This window comes from Onychostoma macrolepis, chromosome 06 (genome assembly GCF_012432095.1).
Source record: "Onychostoma macrolepis isolate SWU-2019 chromosome 06, ASM1243209v1, whole genome shotgun sequence".
Classification (NCBI taxonomy): domain Eukaryota; kingdom Metazoa; phylum Chordata; class Actinopteri; order Cypriniformes; family Cyprinidae; genus Onychostoma; species Onychostoma macrolepis.
The window spans coordinates 14,126,259-14,148,839 of NC_081160.1; the positions used below are offsets into that span (position 1 = coordinate 14,126,259).

A 22,581-nucleotide genomic window follows, 5' to 3' on the forward strand; every position below is an offset into this window, starting at 1 on the left:
TTTTATTTTTTTAATAATGCAATTGAAATGATGCAACACTTCAAAATGATAACTCTTGTGGGAATTAATCCACAATAAAAGCCACTATGAGGATACAATTTTACAGGTTTTAAACATTTTAAGATGAAAATAAATCCATAAAGTCCTTGAGTAAACATTAACACATGAATTGTCATCATCTCCCCTGCAGTTTTCAGTTTTTTAGTTTAGCTGAGCAAGGGAAAAAAGACACTCAGTGCAACGCTAGATAGTAACCATGTTGGAACAATTTTTAAAACACACACAAATAACAGAGACAGTACAACATACTAAATGGATCATAATTGCAGACAGTCGCCCCGTGACGAGAAGCAGTGATTAGAGAGCGCACATACAAAACCACTCAAACACATTCAAACTTTTTTTTTTTTTAAGATCACAATTTTTTTCTTTCTTTTGAAGAATGTTTAACCTTGTGAGCATGTTACCTTATTATCAAATACCTTGAAAGTGTCAGACCCAAACAAAAATGTAAGAAAAAATAAATTCACATTTTACAATTGGCGCACTTCAATTCAAGTATCGGTGAAGATATTTCTTTTGATATGTTTATGATTTTTCATTCTTTGCCAAGAGACAAAAACATGGTTCATAATTGAGGGTTTCAACATAATGATTGAAGGTATACACAAATACTGCATGTATGTCCTGTGTCATTTAATTTTAAACATGCTACTCCAGTAAGACTGTTTGGTTCATATCTATCATTTTGATCACTCTTTTTTTTTTTTTTTCCCTTTAGGACAATTCTCTCAAATGACACACTGTAAGGATCAAGGTCTATTGCTTAATTCAAATGACATTTTATCCAGTAGTTTCAAAAGGGAAGGATTCAGAAATCTGATAGCATTTTTTTCCTACATAATGAGCATGATAATATACAGGATAATGTTTAGCTGTAGTCTACCTATGCTGGTGTCACCAGAGACTTCCTGTGATGTTTGACTGTTTGGAATTACAGCCACATTGTGGTTCACTGTCAGTCAGCTGCGACTGAGTTTGGAACAAGGCAGTTACATACACAGGCAACAGTGATCCCCCCACCCCCCACCCAGAAACAGAGAAAAAATAAGTCAATGAACAACTTTAGTATCTTAAGACACATCTGCTGAAATGTCTTTTCCCAAAAGAAAAAAAAAAAAGGTTTATACAGCATAAAGGCCCAAACGAACTGAAACAGAGATGGAAATGTACAGTTCAGGGCCCCATTTTTACAAACAAACAGTTAATACAGCATACACAAAAGGCACTCCAGCTTGCCGTCAACCTTCAGAACATGACCAGCAAACAGGAGATAATATCAGCAAGAAGTGCATTTTTAAAACATTATAGATCTTTTTCCTTCATTGTGTTTTTGTCAAACTTTTATAAAAAAAGATATTAAAATGCTATTACATTTTTGGTATTCAAAAAAAGTACCAGGGATTACTCATTATCTGTATGCCATTAGCACACCATAATCCCCAATGCTGTTAAAGTTCTTGCTTGTTATAAAGGATTCTTCCAATGACAGCAACAAGATTATCACAAATAATCAGCATGAGGTGACAAATATATCTTGATGAATATCCTCAACCCTTTCGAACCCAATCCCACCTCAAACACACAAGAATCATCAAAGTGCCTCCGAACAGAAGTGCTCTACAACAAAACAACACACACTGGAATTTAAGATGTGAAGTCAGAGATGCCACAGTGTACTGTACATATATCTATGTATATATTGGCACATGAGACCATAAGGGGAATTCAACACAACCAGCAGCAGAGAGGTAAGATAAGCAGGTCCCATTTACTGTAGAAATGAACTGCTGGCTCTGCAGCAGACCCAAACTAGCCACCCTCCTAAATTTATTGCCCCACTGATAAATATCCTCTTGCGTTTCTTTAATGTGCACTTTGTAAGCTGCATACACATCACTGAATGTGTAAAACCGCTTACAAATGATAAATCTTCAAATGATCAACTTTCAATAAACATAAATTTAGTTCATCTTGTCGTGCCCTGAGATTGTATTGAAATGAGATTGATCAAATTCAGCAGAATTAACACACAGACCTCCAAAAACTGAAATTGGCTTGAGTATTACGGGAGGACTGTGAGATATTTCCAACTTTCTTTGAAAGCCACAGATTGGCACAGGGCAGACATTACGTGCCCATCTTCTCTAACTTTGCATAGTGACAGCATACCATGTGCTGTAGTTAAAGAGCCAGTGGCAGAAAGAGTCTGTCCATAGAAACACTGCTCGGACAGGGCTTTTCAAGTACAGGAGGCTTGTCTTGATAACAGGGCTGGCTTCGCCGAGGCCACACAAGAGAAAGAGGATGTTAGCAGCTGAGTTAGAGGTGGGACACCCAGGGTGAGGTCACATGCATACGCATCAACAGAAGAGGCCCTAATCTAAATGATCTAAGAACACTGTTAACAACAACAAAAACAAAACAAATATGGCCCACACCATCGATCTTCGTTTGCATTCGTTACACAGGACAGGTATACAGAGGCACCTCTTTTAAAGTGTATCTGCATATGAGCACTGCAGGCAGTTAAAGACCACTGCATGAAGACCAACAGAATGTGAAAAAAAAACAAGTTTCACAACACTGGCAATTCCATTCCTTCTCAAACTCCAGCAGAAAAGATCATGCAAGACCATGAGTAAGTAAGGACGCATGAGAGGTGTGATGTTATCCAGAGAAGGAACGGGGGACATTCGAAGATCCGTACCTAAGTTACTACAATGAGGACGCAAATGATGAGCGATGACGCCAACGTCCATATCATGACGTCATGACTGTCCTTTCTTGCATTCCATTGTACTAGGAGCACGGAGAAAGCTGCGATGGAGAATCAAACATCCTCCTATCAGTTTCCACATTGAGGCACTAACACACCACACATCCTCCTTTTCAAATCCAATCTAATCGAGGTGCCTCCAGACAGACAAAGACATTTGACTATTTCATTTGAGTAGCAATGACATTCACTTTGATAGAGAGGGGGGAGAAAGTACAGACACAAAAAAAAAAACATACATTGCAAGTTTTGTATGATTGTAGTTTGTTCTTCCCTTCATTCAGATTTTTTTTTCTGCACTCAAGTTTCTGGACCAGAGATGGACGACAAACAAATACGTTTTTTTGAATACCAGCAAGGTACAAAAACAAAGAAAAAAAAAAGTTAAAAGTTGCCATAAGAAGTTTTTGTTGTCATTGTTTTTCTTTTTTTTTTTCCTTTTTTTTTTTTACTATACGCTCCATAATCTGATTTATTGGCTTCACAGAAGGAGCATAACTCTTGTAATAAGTGCTATGATAATACCCCTTTAAGAAGAGACATAGAAAACGTAGATGTCTTTTTTGTTTGTACCAAATGCAAAGGTCTCTTATTCTGTACTGCATTAAGAGAAACCCATTGTATTTGGTATTGTGCCTGACTCCCGTGCCATTTGTCTCCGTTCTGGATTCCGTTTCTGTTTGGTGAAGAAGTAGCTGGGAGACTGTGTGATCCCACACATGCCGAGTTTAAAACTGCATGGAGTGATGTCAAACACAATTAACAGTTCCTCCTTTCCACGCAAATACCGAACAGCCAGCAAACCAGACAGACAGAGGCAAGGTGGGAAAATGAGTTCAAAGGTTAAATTCTTCAAAAATCTTCAAAAAAAAAAAAAAAGAAGGTGTCTTAAGTTTCAGTAAGCTTCAGTGTGGACGGAAGAAAGGGTCTCTGGCTTCTATTGCACAATGCATCAGAATGAGTTTCTTGTCTTGGTTGTATCTCAATAAAAATGGCCGACCAGATACATCACATAGTAACTGAATAACTTCTGATTGATTCAGCACTGAAGTCCATTAGGTATAATTAAAAAGCCTCCACTGAGAGTGTTTTTAACAGTGGTTATGTACTCGCACACAGATGCTTGGTCAAGTTCCAGCAGACACACTGACATTCATTCATCTACATCAAAGCTTAACATTCAGCTTATTTTTTTTTTTAAACCATACACATATTTTTGTAAAAACAAACTGGCGTGAGTAAATAGAAATCATAGAGCAGTGCAGCTCCCTTTTGTAAAACTAAAAGAATTAAAGAAAAAAATCATTGGTGATTAGTCATGCTGACAGGCCACTGCTAGGAGTGTTCTTCTCATTTGCTCTGGCCTATTCGCTGGCTCAGAAACAGAACTGTGCAAGATACAAAGTTTTTTTTTGTTTGTTTTTTTTGTTGGCTTTATAAAATAAAAGTTTTAAGGAGGACCTGGAGAGAGAGCACTTACGGCTAATATAAGTTCTGAAGAAACTATGTAAAGTTTAAAACCAAAAAAGTACCAGGATCATTCCAATCATCAGAACAGTGTCGTTATAGGGAAAGGTGTCATGAGGTCTCACTGTGCCTGGGTCGCTTTCAGATGACTGCCTCGTTGATGGCTTCTCCTGCACAACACTTCTGAGAAAAAAAAACAACCTTTGGAAATAAAAAAAAAATAATAAAAAAAAGCATTAAAAGGCTTCTGCTTCTACTGATTCTGGCTTCTCAAGGTCTTTGAACACTAAGAACAAGATCCACGAACACAACAAAGAGTCTGACGTAAAAACCAGAGGACAAATAAACAGCAGTGGGAGGTTTGCAGCTTTGTTTCACCCTAAACCTCCATTACAGCTCCACAAAAAGTGATTATCGCCACATTGATTTGCTTGGGTTTTGATCCATTAGGTCTTTTGACTTTGTTGGTTTATGATATCCGATACATCCTACATGCTCTCTCCGCTTAGCAGGTCTCCCGGGAGCAGAGTGTTAATTGGGATGGGGCTGCCGATTACCCTGGTGTCGTCTCCATTTGGGGGAGCCCACAAACTGGAGTACTGTGGCACACCTCCCCACAGCAGGTCGCCTCCATTTCCGCTGCTGCTGTTCCCGGTGCTGCAGACTGTCTTGGTACCTCCTCCACCCCCGCTCCAGAGGCCTGTGTGGTGGCTGGCAGCAGGGTTGCCCAGCCGGGGTTGATTGGAGCCTGGTGCTGGGCTGGCCTGCCAGCTGGTGGTAGGAGTAAGGGACTGGCCCTGTGCAAAGAAGCGGTTTATATCGTCCTCACCGGCAAACTCTGCCAGGATGGTAGTGTTACCCAGCACACACCTTGAGAGGCAGACAAACAGATGAAAGGGTATTAAAAAGCTTTCTTGATTGATAACATAAAATCAGCTTGAGGAGAGAAAGACGACATGATGCGCATTTATCTATAGGACTTGAATTTAGAAATAAAAGAAGAAACAACATACAGCTAACACTATAAATCGCAAATAAAAGCTGTTCTCGAACATCCTCTTAGGCTCTGTCCCAAATGGCACATTTCATGTGCACTTGCAGTCTTGTGGACATACAATGCTGGCCGTGTGCACATGACTCTAAAGCCCGTGAGGCCGTAGGGCTCTGCAGCAGACTTCTACCTGACAGACAAAGAGGCATCACGTCACAAAAGTGTGGACTCAGAGGAAGACCGTTGGGGTTTAGGGTACCATTTGGGACAAGGCCTCAGTGAGGTTTGATGTAGAAGAGCTTGTAGTCTTACATGTGCAGGGATTTTTGGGCTTTGGCAGCCTCCTCCTTGGAGCTATAACGTACAACAGCATTGCCCTGCGTCAGGTTCAGATGGAAGGTGATGAGAGGGCCGTGCTGCATGCACAGAGTCCGCAGGGTGGAGCCGTCAATCTGATGCACACACATAGATAAATGATTAAATTCATTGTTATTCATATTCAAGTGCTAAGGGGCAGTTCAGAGAGAATGCGTTCTTGCATTAATAACAGGCATGGAATAGTACAAAGATGCTGCACTACTTTTGAATGCACTTTAAGAAAGCTGGAAAACACTGCACTACTTTCAAAATCAGACTTTACACGCACATTGAACACAAAGAAATCTGTCTCGTTGCTAGGAGGTGAATGACAAATAAAAACAACGTGTTGATTTTTAAGTGTGTATAGCTAAGAAGCTCCTATCGTAATGGTACATAGATGCCACTGTAAACACATACTCAGAATATGGCTGCCTACGGATTCTTCTGTTTGACCCAGTGTTTCGAAATTGATACTGATGAGGTGCCCTGCTTGTCAAAGCTTCTTTTTGTACTCATGTGAGAGATGTTGGAAAAACAGCGAAACATTTTGCAGCAGTAAAAAAAATGCTTTTAAAGATGTTTTAAAAAAAATCTCTACATTGAACATCTGAACATCAACTAAAAAACGTATAGTGCATAATGCTACATAAAAACTCAACACCTTTGTTGCATAAAAAGTGACATACCTGTACATTTCTGTACTCTCATGCGATATGAATCTGAATAAATCATACTAGTTTTCACAGTAATAAAAATTGTTTGCTCTATGCACCTGAGGAGTGAGGTTTCTCAGCACCAGCCAGCTGCTTCCTCTGTTGGAACTGTTAGTGCTCCAAGTTCCCCCTTCTATAACAAAGTAAAGAGAGAGAGATTTGGAAAAACATGTTGCAGCTGAGCATATTTTCCACTAAATTCTTGACTTCTGTCCATTTGCAACTCTAAACACACAACTTGAGAAGACAGAGGGAAGTCTGACTGGTCGACCACACTACAGCAGAACCTCGCGAGTAACTGGTTTTGCTGCTTTGTACCACAAAGGTGTACTGAGGATTTACCTGAGGAGTAAGAGCTGGTCCAGCCCTGGCTGAGGCCAAGAGAGTTTCCTCCCCAGGTGGAGGAGGGCTTGGTGTTGGTCAGGCCTGGAGGGGGGCGTGAGGGAGCACTGGAGTTACGTGTCCCTGGGGAAACCTTCCATAACTCATGAGATAAAGAGGCCTGTGTGTGGGAGATGGGTCCAGGGGACCAGGTAGACTTCATTTCCAAAAGTTTACCTGAAGAAAGGGAAGAGAGGAAGAAAGAGAGGGACAAATTAATAACAGCAGTAGATACAGTCACCACCCATCGTTGCCTCCAAGGATTGGTTAAAACAATATGCCAACAGAAATTTGTTTCTGGTTGGGGTTTTGCAAAGAGCCACAATGGGGTAGAGAAAGTCCATTCCAATCGCCATTTATTTCAAATAAATTATGCTCTTTTTATATTTCTATTCATCAAAGAATGCTGAACATTTTTGAATCACAGTTTCCACAAATATATTAAGCAGCACAGCTATTATTTAATTACTATGAATTATTTATTGAGCACCAAAACAGCATATTAGAATGATGAAAATTCAGCTTTGCCATCAGTAAATAAGATTGTAAATATTTCATTTAAAATATCAAAACAGAAAACAATTTGTAGTAATACTGTTTTAGTGAATTATACATAAAAGCAGACTAAGTGAGCCTAAGAGACTTAAAAATATTACTTATCCTATACTTTTTAATAGTTATCACTAAAAACATTGACAGTACTACCGAAACAGAAAATGAGGGAATCTGTGTGATAGAGACACTTGATTTAACAATGTTATAAGGAATGAAGTGTTTGACCAACATTTTTTAGAATACTGTAAACTTTTATTATAAGAAAATGAATAATCTAAGATAATTGCATAACCTACCTTATAATAAGAACCTCTTATTCAAGTTCATATATATATATATATATATATATATATATATATATATATATATATATATATATATATATATATAAACTTTTAGGAATTTATATGTATTTTTAGGGTTTTAGGAGAACACACACTTGGTGAGGGGTCTGTCTAGGTTCAAGGATAAATAAGGGTAAGGAGGTCTAGTGTGGGGCAGGGCCGTTTAGGATTTAGGGCTGTACCTGGACTGTTAGCATCCCTCTCGTTCTGAGAGGACAAACCGAACGAGTTACAAGCACTGACTGACCACTCACTCAAGGAAGACATAGTCCCATTCTGAGATGGGTACGAGGCTATTATGACCATTTGTCCCAAGTGGATAGCAAAAGGAGCATGAGGAAACAGTGAAATACATTTATAGTGTAATGACAGTGATTTCTGTTATAGCTTTAAAGCAAGACAGTCAATGTTCATTTAGCAGTAAATATTTCAGAAATTTTAAGTAACAAGCTCTGTCTTATTTCATATGACATCAATCATCCTTACCTCCAGTCCTGTCACGTAACAGGTAGCGATTCACATCCTGTATGTTAGTGTTAATGGTGGGGCCACTTGGAACACTTCCTGGGGTCATGTTGGGGTCATTCTCAGGGTCAATGTTCTGCAGACCTTTCCATGGCACCCCAGGGCAGAATTCTGAGATAAAGCAAGAACATAATTGGTTGTCCAGCATCAAGACTCAAAGTACGTAACAGGGGTCCGCAACCTTTTGGTCATTAAGTTCCATCTTAAATTTTTTCTGGTTAATCTGTGTGCCATCTCATACATATAATAAAAAAAATAAATATCACTGTGATCAGTGTGGATAATATGCCACTGAAGCGTACCAGGAGGCCAGTTGATATTGGAGTTGCTAGACATTTTCTCATTGGGGCTTTTGCCTTGTGTCCAGCTCTCTGGAGACACCAAGGTGCTGGTGGGGGATTCAGAGCTTGACATCAGATTGTATGGGCTGAAGGAATCTTCCATGGTGCTCTTTCCGATAGGAACATGGGACTGAGCAGAAGAAATTGAACCTGAAACAAAAGAACAGTCTCTTTAATCTGTCTATTCACAGGAGGTTTTACTTAAAAAATCATGTAATAAAATATTTAGAGACTAAGCAACCCAAACTCAGATATATATTTTGATGCCCAATATCTGAACTGCTATTTTGCTTCTCTAAAAAAATCCATCTTCAAAGATACAATCTGAATAATACAATTCAAGATTACAGGCTTGAGCTTTTGTCCTCAGCTGAACTCACTCCAGTAAACTGCAGCGGCTTGGCTGGACGTACTGTTCAGGCAAGTTTTACTGAGAACAAATGCCAAGGAAGGATAATATTTTAAAAGGCCCTGCTGACTCGGAGCAAAAATAACTCTGGAATGTCTGCAAGCACTTAACTTAAGAGGGAGTTTTGTCTGTCCTTTTGAAATACACAAATCTCAGGGACAGAAATTGTGACTCAGTGTCTGGAGTTTGATGTTTGATTAAAGATACTGCTGTGTTTTCACTGAGTGGAATGTTGTTTGTGGAAGCAGGAGTCTTTTAAAGGATGTTAGACCTAGAGGACCATATGACTGTCTTGACATTATAGATTAGATTAGATAAATTTTACATGTCACAGTGCAAAATCAAGCCCATAATATGTTTGGAGCAATGAATAAATTAATACCGTGCTTATTGAGGTTTGCCTCCATGTGCTGAGCACTAGCTGACAGGGAATCTATGGAGTTTGAATGAGTCCACTGCGAGAGCCGGGATTGAGGCTGAGGGGGGTCTTTGAGAGATAGATTTCCCACCTCCATACAGTTTACATTCATGTTCGGGTTCAAACCAGCTACAGGGGGGCGACAAAGAGACAAGAAGATTAATGCACATTCACAAACACAAGGGGAAAAACATCAAGATCAAAATAACTAAAAAACTATTCAGGGGTTAAAGCAAAAAAAATCCTGAGCCTGAACTTTTTCCCGGGGGCGGGGGGAGGGGGCAGCACATGCAATGACTGTTGCAACTTAAACATTTGAAAGGATACTATGGCAAAGTTATGAAAATTATGAGCTATATCACCGCTTATCAACACTAGGGGTGTGACAATATACTTAGATCACGAGATGAGACAAAATACAGATACTTGGTTCACTAGAATGAGACAATTTTAATGCTATTTTTAAGAAATTTTCAATGACAAAATATTTGTCTTTTAATTACAAATCAACTAATCTAGGGCTGTAACTAATGATTATTTTGGTAATCAACTAATCTAATGATTATTTTGACAATTGAGTAATCTGATATTTTTATTAACACAAACCGACCTAAGTGAAAACCAGGCTGTAGTATGATTATTTATATATAAACTAATGATGAGGCAATAATAATTGGCTCAAATAAAATATCAAAACCAAGTAATTACATGGTTTTATTGAACAACACAGTTAAAATACATAATGTAATATGCCTATACATAATATGAACATAACAGATTTAAATAAATTATGTATTATAACAAATACCTGCAGAGGGCGCTAACGGCCTGGATACGTTTCGCTTTACAGCGTGATTAAACTGTTTTTAATCCAATAAATTTTAATATTTGTCCGCATGCAGAAACTTTTATTTTGAAATCGCGATATACAACATGGCATTTAGACATAGTTTGACATATTCTCCTGTGTTGGCAAAGGTTTATAAATGATTTACGTTACAAATCTAGTAAAACAATGCATTGTTTTCCCAGATGAACTTTAAGCAATTCTCACAGGAAGAGTTTAGCCCCTTTCGCACATAGTCTTTACTGGTAAATTACCGGAAAAATTACCATTAACGTAAAAATAACCTTTTCAATAAACCCGGTAAATTTGTTCTGGCAATCATATTGTTCTTATGGAGATTACATGATTACTCTGAGCTGTTCACAAGGCTCCGCTGCTTTTTAATGAGTTTTTCCATGTAAATATGCGCTAGATGGACCATATCGCGCCTCACAGCTTTTTGTCGCGCTTCTCCAGTCATCAGGGCTGCGACTCTGCCTACTATTACTCGCGGCGCGTCTCGTGTCTATAAGCAAAAAATTCTGATTGGCTAGTAATGTTTGTTTGGTTGAGAGTGAAAGCTGTGCTCCTCTCATACCATTGGTAGGCGAACTCATGGTCTCGACAGTGAAATCAACAAGTTTTTTTTAAATGTAGGATTATTTTTTTTCTGCAGCCAAACGCTACACGCCGGAGATCCGGTGTTGTGCCGAATTCTGACCCCCGCCAGATTATTACCCCCCCTAGGGGTGGGGTTAGGATTAGGCAATCAGGTAGCGATTTCAACGAGGGGGTAAATAATTTGGCAGGGAGTCGAAAATGGATACAACACCGGCACCGGAGAACTTTAAGCCCTGACTATTGCTTGTCAATCAATGAATCAAAAAATAATCAAATTTATTACACAATATTCTAATACATTATTCACTTATAGCAATATTTGCGTCGAAAACCCCCAATGAAGCCCCAAATGAAGATAATCGAAAGGCATTACATTGTTATGGCAAAAAAAAAAAAATTAAGTACAGGAATGGTGACAAAATAAATTGCATTGCATTTTTAAAATGTTAAAAAAAAAAAAAAAAAAATCAAACTAAAGCTATGTTTTAAACTGACAGTCCTGCTATTATTACAAAAACAATGCTTTTATTACAATAAAATACTCAGTGCAACTATCAGCTACTATATAAAACTTAAACTTTGTTTTAAGACATGTTTGTTACTGTGTAATTATACAAACAATTACTGAGTAATATCAATTAACAACATGTACTTACTATAAGGTTAGGATTTGTATTAATGTTAGTTGCTTGTAATTCTGCATAATTTACTGGTATTACTACAGTAAGTACATGGAACATGCATAACATACATTGTAAAATAAAGTGAAAAGTGCGCACAAACACAAACACACACACACACACACACACACACACATACACACACACACAGCAAGCATACACATGCAGGAGTGTGTCCACATGAGGCTCGTTCTCTTACAGAGTGTATAAGGGTTGAAGGAGTTTGGAGAAGACTGCTGCTCTTTGGTCTGCAGGTCTGAGACGGAGAGGCCTGAAGTCTGAGGATGACCCGTGAAAGTGTCCAGGCTTGCCTTGCCAAGATTTGGGTGCAGGCCAGTGTGAGAGGAAGGTGGAGGCTGCTGCTGTTTCATAAGCAGGGCCTGGGCCAGCTGACGCTGGTGCTGCTGGATCTGCTGCTGCATGTTTGTGATTGTACGTGCAACCTGTGTGAGAGGACGACAATGATCATCTTTTTCATTTCATATGGAACATTATTTGTCATAGTCAAGATAACTATAAGCTAATATTTTAGGACTAGAATTACTGTAAGAGTATAAATATCAGAGCCAGTAAAATTAGTCTGTCATACTTGCTGCTCTTGTTGTTTGATGGGACCAGAGACATTACGCTGAGCCTGCATCATTTGCTGCTGAATCTGCAAACGCTGATACGCCTGACAGAAAGAGAAAAAAATACAATTTGAGAAAGAGAGGAAATTACAGAGAAATAGAAAGAAATAGAAATAGAGATAGAAAGGTGATGGGGTCATTATCAAGACAGAAAGAGCTACCATCTCACTCCCTGCAGACAGGCCAGTGGGTAGATGACAATCACTAGTGTTCATGTGGAAACAGCAGAGCAGGAGAGTGAACTGTGTGACTCACCACCTGCAGTTGTTGTAGTTGGTACAGCAGGGTCATTTGTTGAGGATTTATTGGTGAGGTTAAAAGTGCAGGATTCAGTCCAATGTTTTTTGCCGCAAACTGTAAGAGCTGTGCTTGAACCTACAAAAAAACAAAAACAAACCGGTTTGGGCAAAGCCTGTTGATCCATGTTATCCGCCATGATTTGAAAATGTTCCAAAGAAAATCTTGTGTGTTTCAGTGGAAGCAAGGAAATCTGACTTCCTGATGAAAATGAAAAAATTTTCATTTTTGGGCAAACTACCCCTTTAAAGTCTCAGTGAAACCAAAAGTTTTTTGGGTGTTAGTATCAATATGTTCTCATTCCAATGGAGAGTAGTGCGGGAGCTGCGTGGAGTTCCGATCATATGCGTATGTGGAAATTTCGGATCCGATTTGAGCTTCGGATGCGTTAAAATATTTGAACTTTTGCGGCTAGACCGTATGCGACAGCATATTAAAAACTATAAGCGCAATGTTAGAATTAACAATATTTTGTTCACTTTAACATAATTCTTTAAACACTATTTCTGTAAAATGGTGCTTTAGAATAATTATGGAAGAAATAATTATTTTATAATTATTAAATCATTATTTACGTTGATTAGCCCCATAAAACCTACTATGTTTTTATTTTGGGGGTCATTTGTGACGATACATTCATACATTAATTATTTAAATCATTAATTTTACCATGGTGAATATGCCGAGGTGACGGTTGCTGCACGACCAGTTTGAAAGTACAGTGCGACTGCCACTAGGGGGAGAAATGAGACAGTCGTGTCCGAATGTCGTGTGCAGTGGAAAGGCGGCTTTAAGGTTATCTATAAGCCAGTGTGCTCCAAAACAGTGACAAAATTCACGTTTACAAGATATAAGCATTCAAAACTTACAGTCTCTCACTTCCGGCAAAATGGATAAACAATTTTTTGACGTCACCTCGTACTTCAGCTTCTCATCAAATCTTCTGACCAATCAAATGCTCTCTAGAATCCGAAGCGCCCGCCCACTACACTATAAATAGACGCTGAAGCGCTGGCTGAGATTGGTCACTTGTTCACAGGATTTGTATTTTCTGTACGTTGAATGGCATGTAGTGCAGTATATAGGGGATAGGGAACGATTCAGACAGTGTAAATATGCTTTACATAGGGGCAAAAGAAGTCTGGTTTTGCGCTATGTCACGCTAACTGACAAACCGCTCACACACAGTCTGTTCCAGTCCAGAGACATGATAGCAAGCAGCGGACCATATGCACGAGTTGGCACAGACCACAAAACATATTGGACCCATTTGAATTCTACACAGAATACTATTTTTTATAGCAATATGGATGAGATTGTGGCTGTCATACCCTGTCAAATGTGGCTTTATCGAGCTCAATGGCTCTAGCCCAAGCTGTGATATAAACGAACGCTATTAGCTAGGGATGCACTGATACCACTTTTTCCAGTACTCTCCCGATAACGATACTTTTATTTTTGGTACTTGCCGATACCGATATTTTCATTGCATTTGTACATTTTTAAAATATTGGGTACAAAAACCAAAACAGTATGTATAATGTTAATTGGTTAACTTCATTTATCAAATAGATACAGTCAAACCAAAATTTATTCAGACACCTTCAACATTTCTCACATTATCACAGTTTATTCGCTATAGTTTATGGTAATAAATTATGACAAGAACTCAGAGTTAAACTATGTCAGAACAAATTCAGCTTGATAATGTCAGATAACTTTGATAGAAAGGTATGTGATGGATTACAATCAACCAAAATTATTCAGACAGCTGTTAGTATGACAATATTTACACAACTATCAGTACTTTGTCGGGCAACCCTTGCCTTAATGACAGCCTGTAGTCTCCTGGGCATGCTGTTAACCAGGTTCATGCAAACCTGAACTTCAGTTTTTTTCCCAGACTCGGTTTGAATAATTTTTGGTTCCAAATTTGTATCAATTTTATTGGTAGTTCACCCTATGGAAGAATTTTTGGATATAATATGTCACAGTTTACTTTATTTAGCTATCCTCACTTACATAAATGAATAATAACTCCTGCACCCACTAGTAAAAAAATATCAAAAATTATATTTGGTCTCTGAATAATTTTTGGTTTGACTGTATATCCTTCGGTTATTTTCACACTTAACTATGCACATTAAAACGTATTTTACAAGTTTGTTACTTTCACTGTTAATTTTTTTGTTCTATGGTACATAATCTTTAATTTAACAGCATTAGAGCTGCTCCATTGCTGTGGCTTTGTACTGTAATCAAACGCTTTGCTGTAATAATGCAGGGAATCACTCATTATAAATCTCCTAATTGTGATATTTTCAGAAATAGAAGTTGCGTTATTCTTTTCATTTGAAACATGCTGTGATTTATATTCCAAAGCCACTCATATCATGCAGAAACTATCATGAAGAATCAAAACGCACAACACGTACGCGCACGTATTTGTACTGGTGCAGAATGAGAGGGACAAGTAAGAAAGTCGTGTATGCTTAAGGTTGAAAATAAATTATGTTTATAGTGAATGCCCCTATAAATTGTCTTATATTTACGATTTAGTTTTACATTTACATTTACGCATTTAGCAGACGCTTTTATCCAAAGCGACTTACATTGCATTCAAGTTACAGTTTTTACATTTTATCAGCTCTTGCTTTCCCTGGGAATCGAACCCATGATCTTGGCGTTGCTAGTGCCATGCTCTACTATTTGAGCTACAGGAAAGCTTTTAATCCAAATGATGCGTGCTATGTGAGCGAACATCAATAAAGATCACACAACAGAAGTGCGCGCTCTCTCTCTCTACATCTCCCTCCCCACCGTTAAGTAACTTGTGCATTGTTTTGCTTACTTGTTTTTGACATATCCGACTGAACTACAAACTTTCCAGTGATGTCTGTGAGAAAGTCGCTTGACAAGCTCGCGCATCTGCACCGCCGTGAGCTCAATCCACTCAGCGCTTTGCTTTTCAGTTTGCGCACATTAGCTATAAAGGCATTAATACTGAATGTTTAACATTACTCATTGCATACATCTGCTTCGTAGACATCCTTAATCTCTAATAACTCCATTCTGCAGCCTGTTGTTCTGTTGTCGTGTTTCTTTGTCTGCATACGGCACTTATCACATGCTGTGTGGTATCGGCGTTTAGTATCGGTGCATTTTAATGAGTACGAGTACGAGTACATGAGCTCAGTATCGGGCCCATTAGCTATTTAAAAAGGGGCGGGGCTGCTTGATATGTCCCGCCCAAGCGGCAACCTCCCGCTCCCTCTCTTGAAACCAACACGGAAGTGACTAAATCTGCAATTCATCGACTGGCCGCTAGAGACTGGCTCCAAAAGGGAGTCAGTCCCATAGACCTCCCATGTTAAAATGCAGAAATGAAGTATTTTTTTCCATAACATTGAAGTTGATGGGGACCATTAACCGTTTGGCTACCTATATGCTTCAAAATATCTTCTTTTATTTACAAGTTGAGGTGAGTAAATAATGACAAAATTTTCATTTTTGGGTGAAATATCTCTTTAAGAAACAGCCCTGTAGTGTCTTATTATTCTTTTGGTATTATTATTGATTGAGTTTATCAATATGACCGCATTGACTGACACAACCGGATGAAAACAACACTTGAACTGAATTAAGCTGGATGATGGTACTATTGTTTTCTGTGCTGTTTTACATCAACATTGGTGTTGAACTGAACTGAATCAGCACTGAACTGACTTGAATTGAATAACAACATTGCTTATAGCTGACTAAATTCGCACTGTTATGTTATCTGAACTGACTTTAGCTAAATAATGACACTGTTGTCTTTTAGAGCTGCTTTAAACCAGTCTCCATAGCTGAGCTTCCATAATTAATTCTGCTGTTTTCTTGTTTATCTCTGTGAAGTTGCTTTGACACAAACTGTACTGTATAAAGCACCACGGAAATAAAGGTGACTTGACTATTCTGACTAGATGATTGATTGAATTTAAGATTTTGAGATGCTACAAACATTTAATACGGTTAATTTGGTAAATTTATATTTATATTTGTAAATATAAGCCCTTAGATATGTAAAAAAATGCCCTTGGATTTTGTCACAGATGCAGGCACAATAGAATTTGAAATAATAGATGCAATTTGTACCTGAGGGGTGAGAAGCTGAGGCACTTGAGCACGTAGAGTAGGCTGGGCGGAGCTAAGAGGTGGCACTGGTTGCTGAGGGGGCGGGGCCTGCTGCTGCATGACCCGAGTTTGTGCTGCTCCGTTAGTGCCAAACATTCCATTCTGCATCTAAAAAACAAAGAGAGTGGGGGTGGGGATCAATACAAATTAAATGCTTTTATATACTCTAAATGGTTGGATGCAAGAAAAAAATCAGATAAATTTCAGTACAAATTTAACAAAATCTCTCTTACAATGCAGCCTCTTAAAAAAAAAAAAGTGCTTTTAACATTGACTTGAACATAACGTCAAATTATCCTGCCACTTTCAGATTAAAATAAAAAAAATTAAAATAAATAAATAAATATTCATTTCATATAAATACAACATAAATGGAATAGTCAGTCATGTTTTAGCGTTTATATATCTTTAATTATAAATGACAAATAACTTTAGTTCACCACTCCAGCCTTAGTGGCTTTTTAACAACACTTAAAAATACAAAATAAGGAGTAGGGCATTATACCAGACAATACAGCTTCATAGTTGAATCTAAATTTAAAACTTGTGCGCTATGCCTAGGGCTGGGTATACAGATACCTTGACTTCGATACCGGTTCCTGAACGATACTTTTTTTTAATTGCAATTTTATTACATTTTAACAAGATTACATTATCTAAAAAAATAAAAATAAAAAAATAAAAGATTTTTCAGCTTGATGTTTATACAGACTCAAAGACTCATCTACTGAGCCACTGCACAAAGGAACAAAATGTAACCAACACAATAAATCAGTGCAAATAGTTTTAGTAAAGCTCAAACAGTCTTCACTTTACACATCTGTTAGGCTACATTTACACTAGCACGTGTTCGTTTTAAAACGCATAGCTCAGACAGAATCATCATTTCCATTCATTTTCCATTGATTTACTGATGAGCATTAGCAGCTTCCAGCGCTGTCTGCCTGTGTTCTCTCTTCCATGATCGTTGTTCTGACTCAGAGGTAATAACATATTTCAGCAACATGGCCAAAACACACATTAGACGGCAAATGGAAGTTATTACAAACACTCGATAGTGGTTTAAAGTGAGATTTGAGTAAAAGCGGAATATAAATCTTATTTATTGTTTTATGTAGCATGATGCAACAGTGTGCATGAATGGTCACGTAACACACGCTTTCGGTCGTGTAGTATGAACGGACATCTACATGATCGGAATTCCACGCAGTTCCCGCACTACTCTCCATTGGAAATGAATGACTTTCTATGGAGTCAATTTAATGCCGCATATATATGCAAAAGAAAATAAAGTTTTGCAAAAGAAAATAAGTTTTGCAAAGAAAAATAAAGAATTGCAAAACAAATTGAAGTATTGCAAAAAGAAAATAAGTTTTGCAAATAAAAATAAAGAATTGCAAAATAGATAAATAAAACAGAGCAAAAGCAATGATTTTGCAATACATATTTTCCTTGCGATACCGTTTTCCCTTCGTTTCCTTTTATTCACTAGCTTTAAAACATGCATGTTTTCATTTTATTAACAAATCTATATGTGTATTAGCAGCGTTTGCTCAAGTTAAAGAAGTTGTTAATATGAACATCTGCTGTTTATTTCTCTCAATGTGTGCGCACTTTTATAGCATTAAAATGTGTATTGTTTCATCTGGTTAACTAAATGTGCATTAATAGTGCTTGTTTAAAATCTCTTAACCTGTGCACAGTGCTCTTTGTTTACATTAGTTCAGAGTTACTGCTAGTTTTAATGTAAAAGAATGCAATTAACTTCACAAACTATACATCATTAAAAAGGTCTAAGACTCAAGCTTCATATCCATCTCGACTTTGTTTTTCATTTACATAACTCCTGGCATAAATTAAGAAATGACTGGCACTGGAAGTTTAAAAAAAGATTAAAAAGTCTTTTTGGTTTAGTTTTGTCGTGGCCACGAGATATTAAGTCGTGGGAACGTAATAATAATGTATGTCGTGGCCATGAGTTTAATCATGCATAAACAAACCCGCGTGACCATAGCAACCTGGGATTATCAGAGACTGATCAAATATATTTATCCATCCCACAGTCCGTTGATCGTGTCTTTTTATGTAATATATGTGTATATTAGGCTATTATTATTATTATACAGCCCTGAACGTTAAGAGATCGAAATGAAGGGAAAAATCAAATACATAACAACGAATATAAAAATATTACCAATACTAATAAAATACATGGACTTACAAGACTTGTGGGATGGATAAAAATGTTTTCTTGTCGGCCTATTTTATTATACTTTATGTAACATTTATTCATAATAAACTTAATTCGAATGTTGTCTACATCGCGATACAGTCCAGTACGTAGCATATGGTTAACACTTCAACCACCAGAGGTCGCTGTATACCTAAAAGCGCCAGCGGGTCAAATTTACCCATGCCATGACTACTGTTTTGATATGGCTAAAAACGTAGTATGTCACTGTATTATGCCACTGTCTTCACAATGTCTAGAGTCATAAAATTATTATTTTTAGTCATCAGCTATGTTTTTGTCCTGTTGTTTTAAGTTCACAGCTATTTTTAAGCAGGTTACACTAATCACTTTTCTTAATGATGAATATAAACCAGCCTGTAATGACAACGAGAATTACGAGGAAATAAATACATATTTGGGTGTTGTAATATTATAGCTAATAAAATGTTTCAAGATAACCCATGTTATTTAAATGACTAAAACACCCTAAATAGACTATTATAAGCAATACTAATTCACCACATTGCAAAGGATGTACAATGACAAATTCAAGTGCACAGTTTCACCTAATTAATTAATTTGTTTAGTTATATAATTTATCATTTGAATAAGAGAACAACACCAATAAACTTGGGGTAATCATAAAAATTGTTTTATTCATTACATCATAATTCAGATTTTTTTTTTCAGGAATAAATAAGCGACACAGTAGCGAACCATAAACGATAAAAAAATTGCAAACACAAATTAATATTTAATCCAAAGTTTGAACATTTATGAGTAGAGGAATAAACATCTTAAAACATCTTCATTTGAACGTGATGACAGGAATTATGCGTAAATTTGTCCTGATGGCGCTTATAGGTATAAATGCCCCATTTTTGTTCTGGTTTTATCTAAACAATTTTTTTAACAATAAACAGGGGATTGTAAATAACACAATTTTAGTAAAAGTCAATGACTGTAAGACTTGGATATTTTTAATTGAAAATATATTATGTAGCCTATTTGAAAAACAGCCATGGGTAAAATTACCCCGTGGTGGTGTTAATATAATAATTTAATAATGTATTTTTTTGTTGTATAAAAAAATAAAATAAAATATTAATAAATACATCTCTGATAATCCCAGGTTGCTATGGTCACGCTGGTTTGTTTACTCATTAATATCTCGTGGCCACGAGAAATTTAAACCAAAAGACTCAAGCTTCATTTTTTTTAAACTTCCAGTGCCAGTCATTTCTTAATTTATGCCAGGAGTTATGTAAATGAAAACGAAGTCGAGATGGATATGAAGCTAGAGTCTTAGACCTTTTAATGATGTATAGTTTGTGAAGTTAATTGCATTCTTTTACATTAAAACTAGCAGTAACTCTGAACTAATGTAAACAAAGAGCGCTGTGCACAGGTTAAGAGATTTTAAACAAGCACTATTAATGCACATTTAGTTAACCAGATGAAACAATACACATTTTAATGCTATAAAAGTGCACACATTGAGAGAAATAAACAGCAGATGTTCATATTAACAACTTCTTTAACTTGAGCAAACGCTGCTAATACACATATAGATTTGTTAATAAAATGAAAACATGCATGTTTTAAAGCTAGTGAATAAAAGGAAACGATCCACCCGCATGCCTCTGCTCAGTGACGGTGCCTGGATCAGCTGTGATCTGCGTCTCGGGCCGATGACGTCACTTCCAGGGAGGCATGCCCAGGCCTGTTGGACACGCCCCGTCCCCTGACTCCACCCCATGACAAAACAGCGCCACAAAGTGAGACGCGCAGAAACGTGAAGCGCAAAGGGAAAACGGTATCGCAAGCTCAAACTTGACTGAAACGCAAAATAAAAGCTGCATTGCAAATAAATTAGTAGATATGGCCATGGAAAATATGTATTGCAAAATCATTGCTTTTGCTCTGTTTTATTTATCCATTTTGCAATTCTTTATTTTTATTTGCAAAACTTATTTTCTTTTTGCAATACTTCATTTTCTTTTGCAATTCTTTATTTTTCTTTTGCAAAACTTTATTTTCTTTTGCATATATATGCGGCATTAAATTGAGAAAAAGGCGGCTTGAAACGCAGTGATGATGAGGATCGTTTTAATTTTAAAACAAAAACGCACCAGTATAAATGTAGCCTTACATCTAAGGCGGTTGGGATGTATTCACACTACAGCCTCACGTGTGAGCCACATCTCTGAGTATAACGGGTGTAAACTATTAGGTGTGTTCGACTTGACACGGACCGACTGTGCAGACCGATCGGTGTATTAGGCTGTGTTTACACTGCAAGTCTTAATGCACAAATCCGATCTTTTGACCATATCCGATTTTTTGGCCCGTCTGTTTAAATTCACTTTAGACACGACTGGTATCCGATATATGTGTTTACATTAATTCCCGCCCAAAAGGATTGTCTGCAGTGATCGCTTTACTATACACATGGTAGGCCCTCGGGTTTTAAATGACCATGCTATTAAAATTATTTATATAATTCACGTCGAATGGCCATTATTATTTGCCAGCATGGACAACAGCTGTCATGGATGTTTTGCAGCACAAAATCTGACTAAACGGATAAAGACTGGAAAATAACAGTAATTTTAATTTGTTAGACTATTTTATCTACTTCTCGTTAGAGGTAGAATTCTTTAGTGAAATAAAGATGATGTTTATTGAAATGAATTTGAATGAATTAGCGAGAGAGAGAGAGAGAGAGAGAGAGAGAGAGCAAGAGAGAGAGCCAGAGAAAGCGAACGAACGCATGCACCCACGTGCGAGGGAGCGAATGATTGTGAAGCATTGCGAACAAGCTTGTCGGTTTAATAACAAGTTATCACCTCATTGCTGAGAAATAGAATGTAGCTTTTAGCTGTTGTATTTTCAAAATTCACGGGTAAGGGTTGAAAACCAGCTCCTGAATGTGCAATTTCTTACCTATAAAACGTTTCCATCTCAATAAAATGCGAGCGCATACAGCATGCCAGCATTAAAACACCTTTCAAAATCTTTATGAGCAAACGTGCGCTGGGAGTTCTGTGGAGAATTGGATGTGTGTGTTTAGATGTAGGTCGGATGTCCAGATATCGGATGTGTATCCGATTAAAATCCACATTTGGAACTGGCTCAGATTGGATGTGAAAAAATCAGATCTCGCTCGGGTATTTGTGTTTACACATGTGCAACAAATTACTATAGGCCTTTATCACACTTCCGCGTTCGAAAAGCGGAAGATTCAAATAGTAGCGTAAAAGAACTTCCGCTGCAGCCTTTATCAATGGCTGTGCCCATAGCACGGGATTGTTGTGGATTATTTATGTAGAATTCAGCACATATACGTCTTCTAAAGGCACCAATCTCAGTTTACAACAATTAATTGAGTATTATGAAACGATGGAATATGTTGTCACGATATCCCGATGCGTATTTCGTGACTTAAACAGGAGCGCGCGAGGCATACTGTATGCGTATAGGCAATTCTTCACTGTCTGATCACCTTATTTCATTACAGAACAGCGAGAAAACTATACAAACAATATCACATTAATAAGCATTAGAATTAGCCAAAGCTTAAAACATTATGACTAAAGACTGTATAGAAGGATTAAATTAAAGGTTTAGAGCAAATTTGTATTAAACAATGCTCACATTTTTTTCACGCACTGACTTTGATGCAATCCTCTATAATCGCATCAAATTGAAGTTGTTCAAATAAAGAAACATTTCCAGCCCATAGACGATAATTAAAGATAATTAAGTTTGATCAT

The 22,581-nt window shown here is 37.4% G+C and overlaps 1 protein-coding gene across 4 annotated transcripts in view; it reads right to left on the reverse strand.

Annotated features, from left to right (window-relative positions):
• tnrc6c2 (trinucleotide repeat containing adaptor 6C2) overlaps positions 1 to 22,581 on the reverse strand; it is a 63,446-nt gene continuing 40,865 nt past the window's right edge. For all 4 annotated transcript variants that reach the window (XM_058777857.1, XM_058777858.1, XM_058777860.1 and 1 more), the window contains 11 exons: positions 16,534 to 16,680; positions 12,355 to 12,474; positions 12,060 to 12,143; positions 11,670 to 11,913; positions 9,308 to 9,472; positions 8,478 to 8,666; positions 8,137 to 8,286; positions 6,713 to 6,928; positions 6,430 to 6,503; positions 5,610 to 5,749; positions 1 to 5,176 (listed from right to left, as the gene is read on the reverse strand). In XM_058777857.1, the coding sequence (XP_058633840.1) occupies positions 4,795 to 5,176; positions 5,610 to 5,749; positions 6,430 to 6,503; positions 6,713 to 6,928; positions 8,137 to 8,286; positions 8,478 to 8,666; positions 9,308 to 9,472; positions 11,670 to 11,913; positions 12,060 to 12,143; positions 12,355 to 12,474; positions 16,534 to 16,680 (1,911 nt within the window). In that variant the 3' untranslated portion in view covers positions 1 to 4,794. The remainder of the gene's footprint in view (positions 5,177 to 5,609; positions 5,750 to 6,429; positions 6,504 to 6,712; positions 6,929 to 8,136; positions 8,287 to 8,477; positions 8,667 to 9,307; positions 9,473 to 11,669; positions 11,914 to 12,059; positions 12,144 to 12,354; positions 12,475 to 16,533; positions 16,681 to 22,581) is intronic.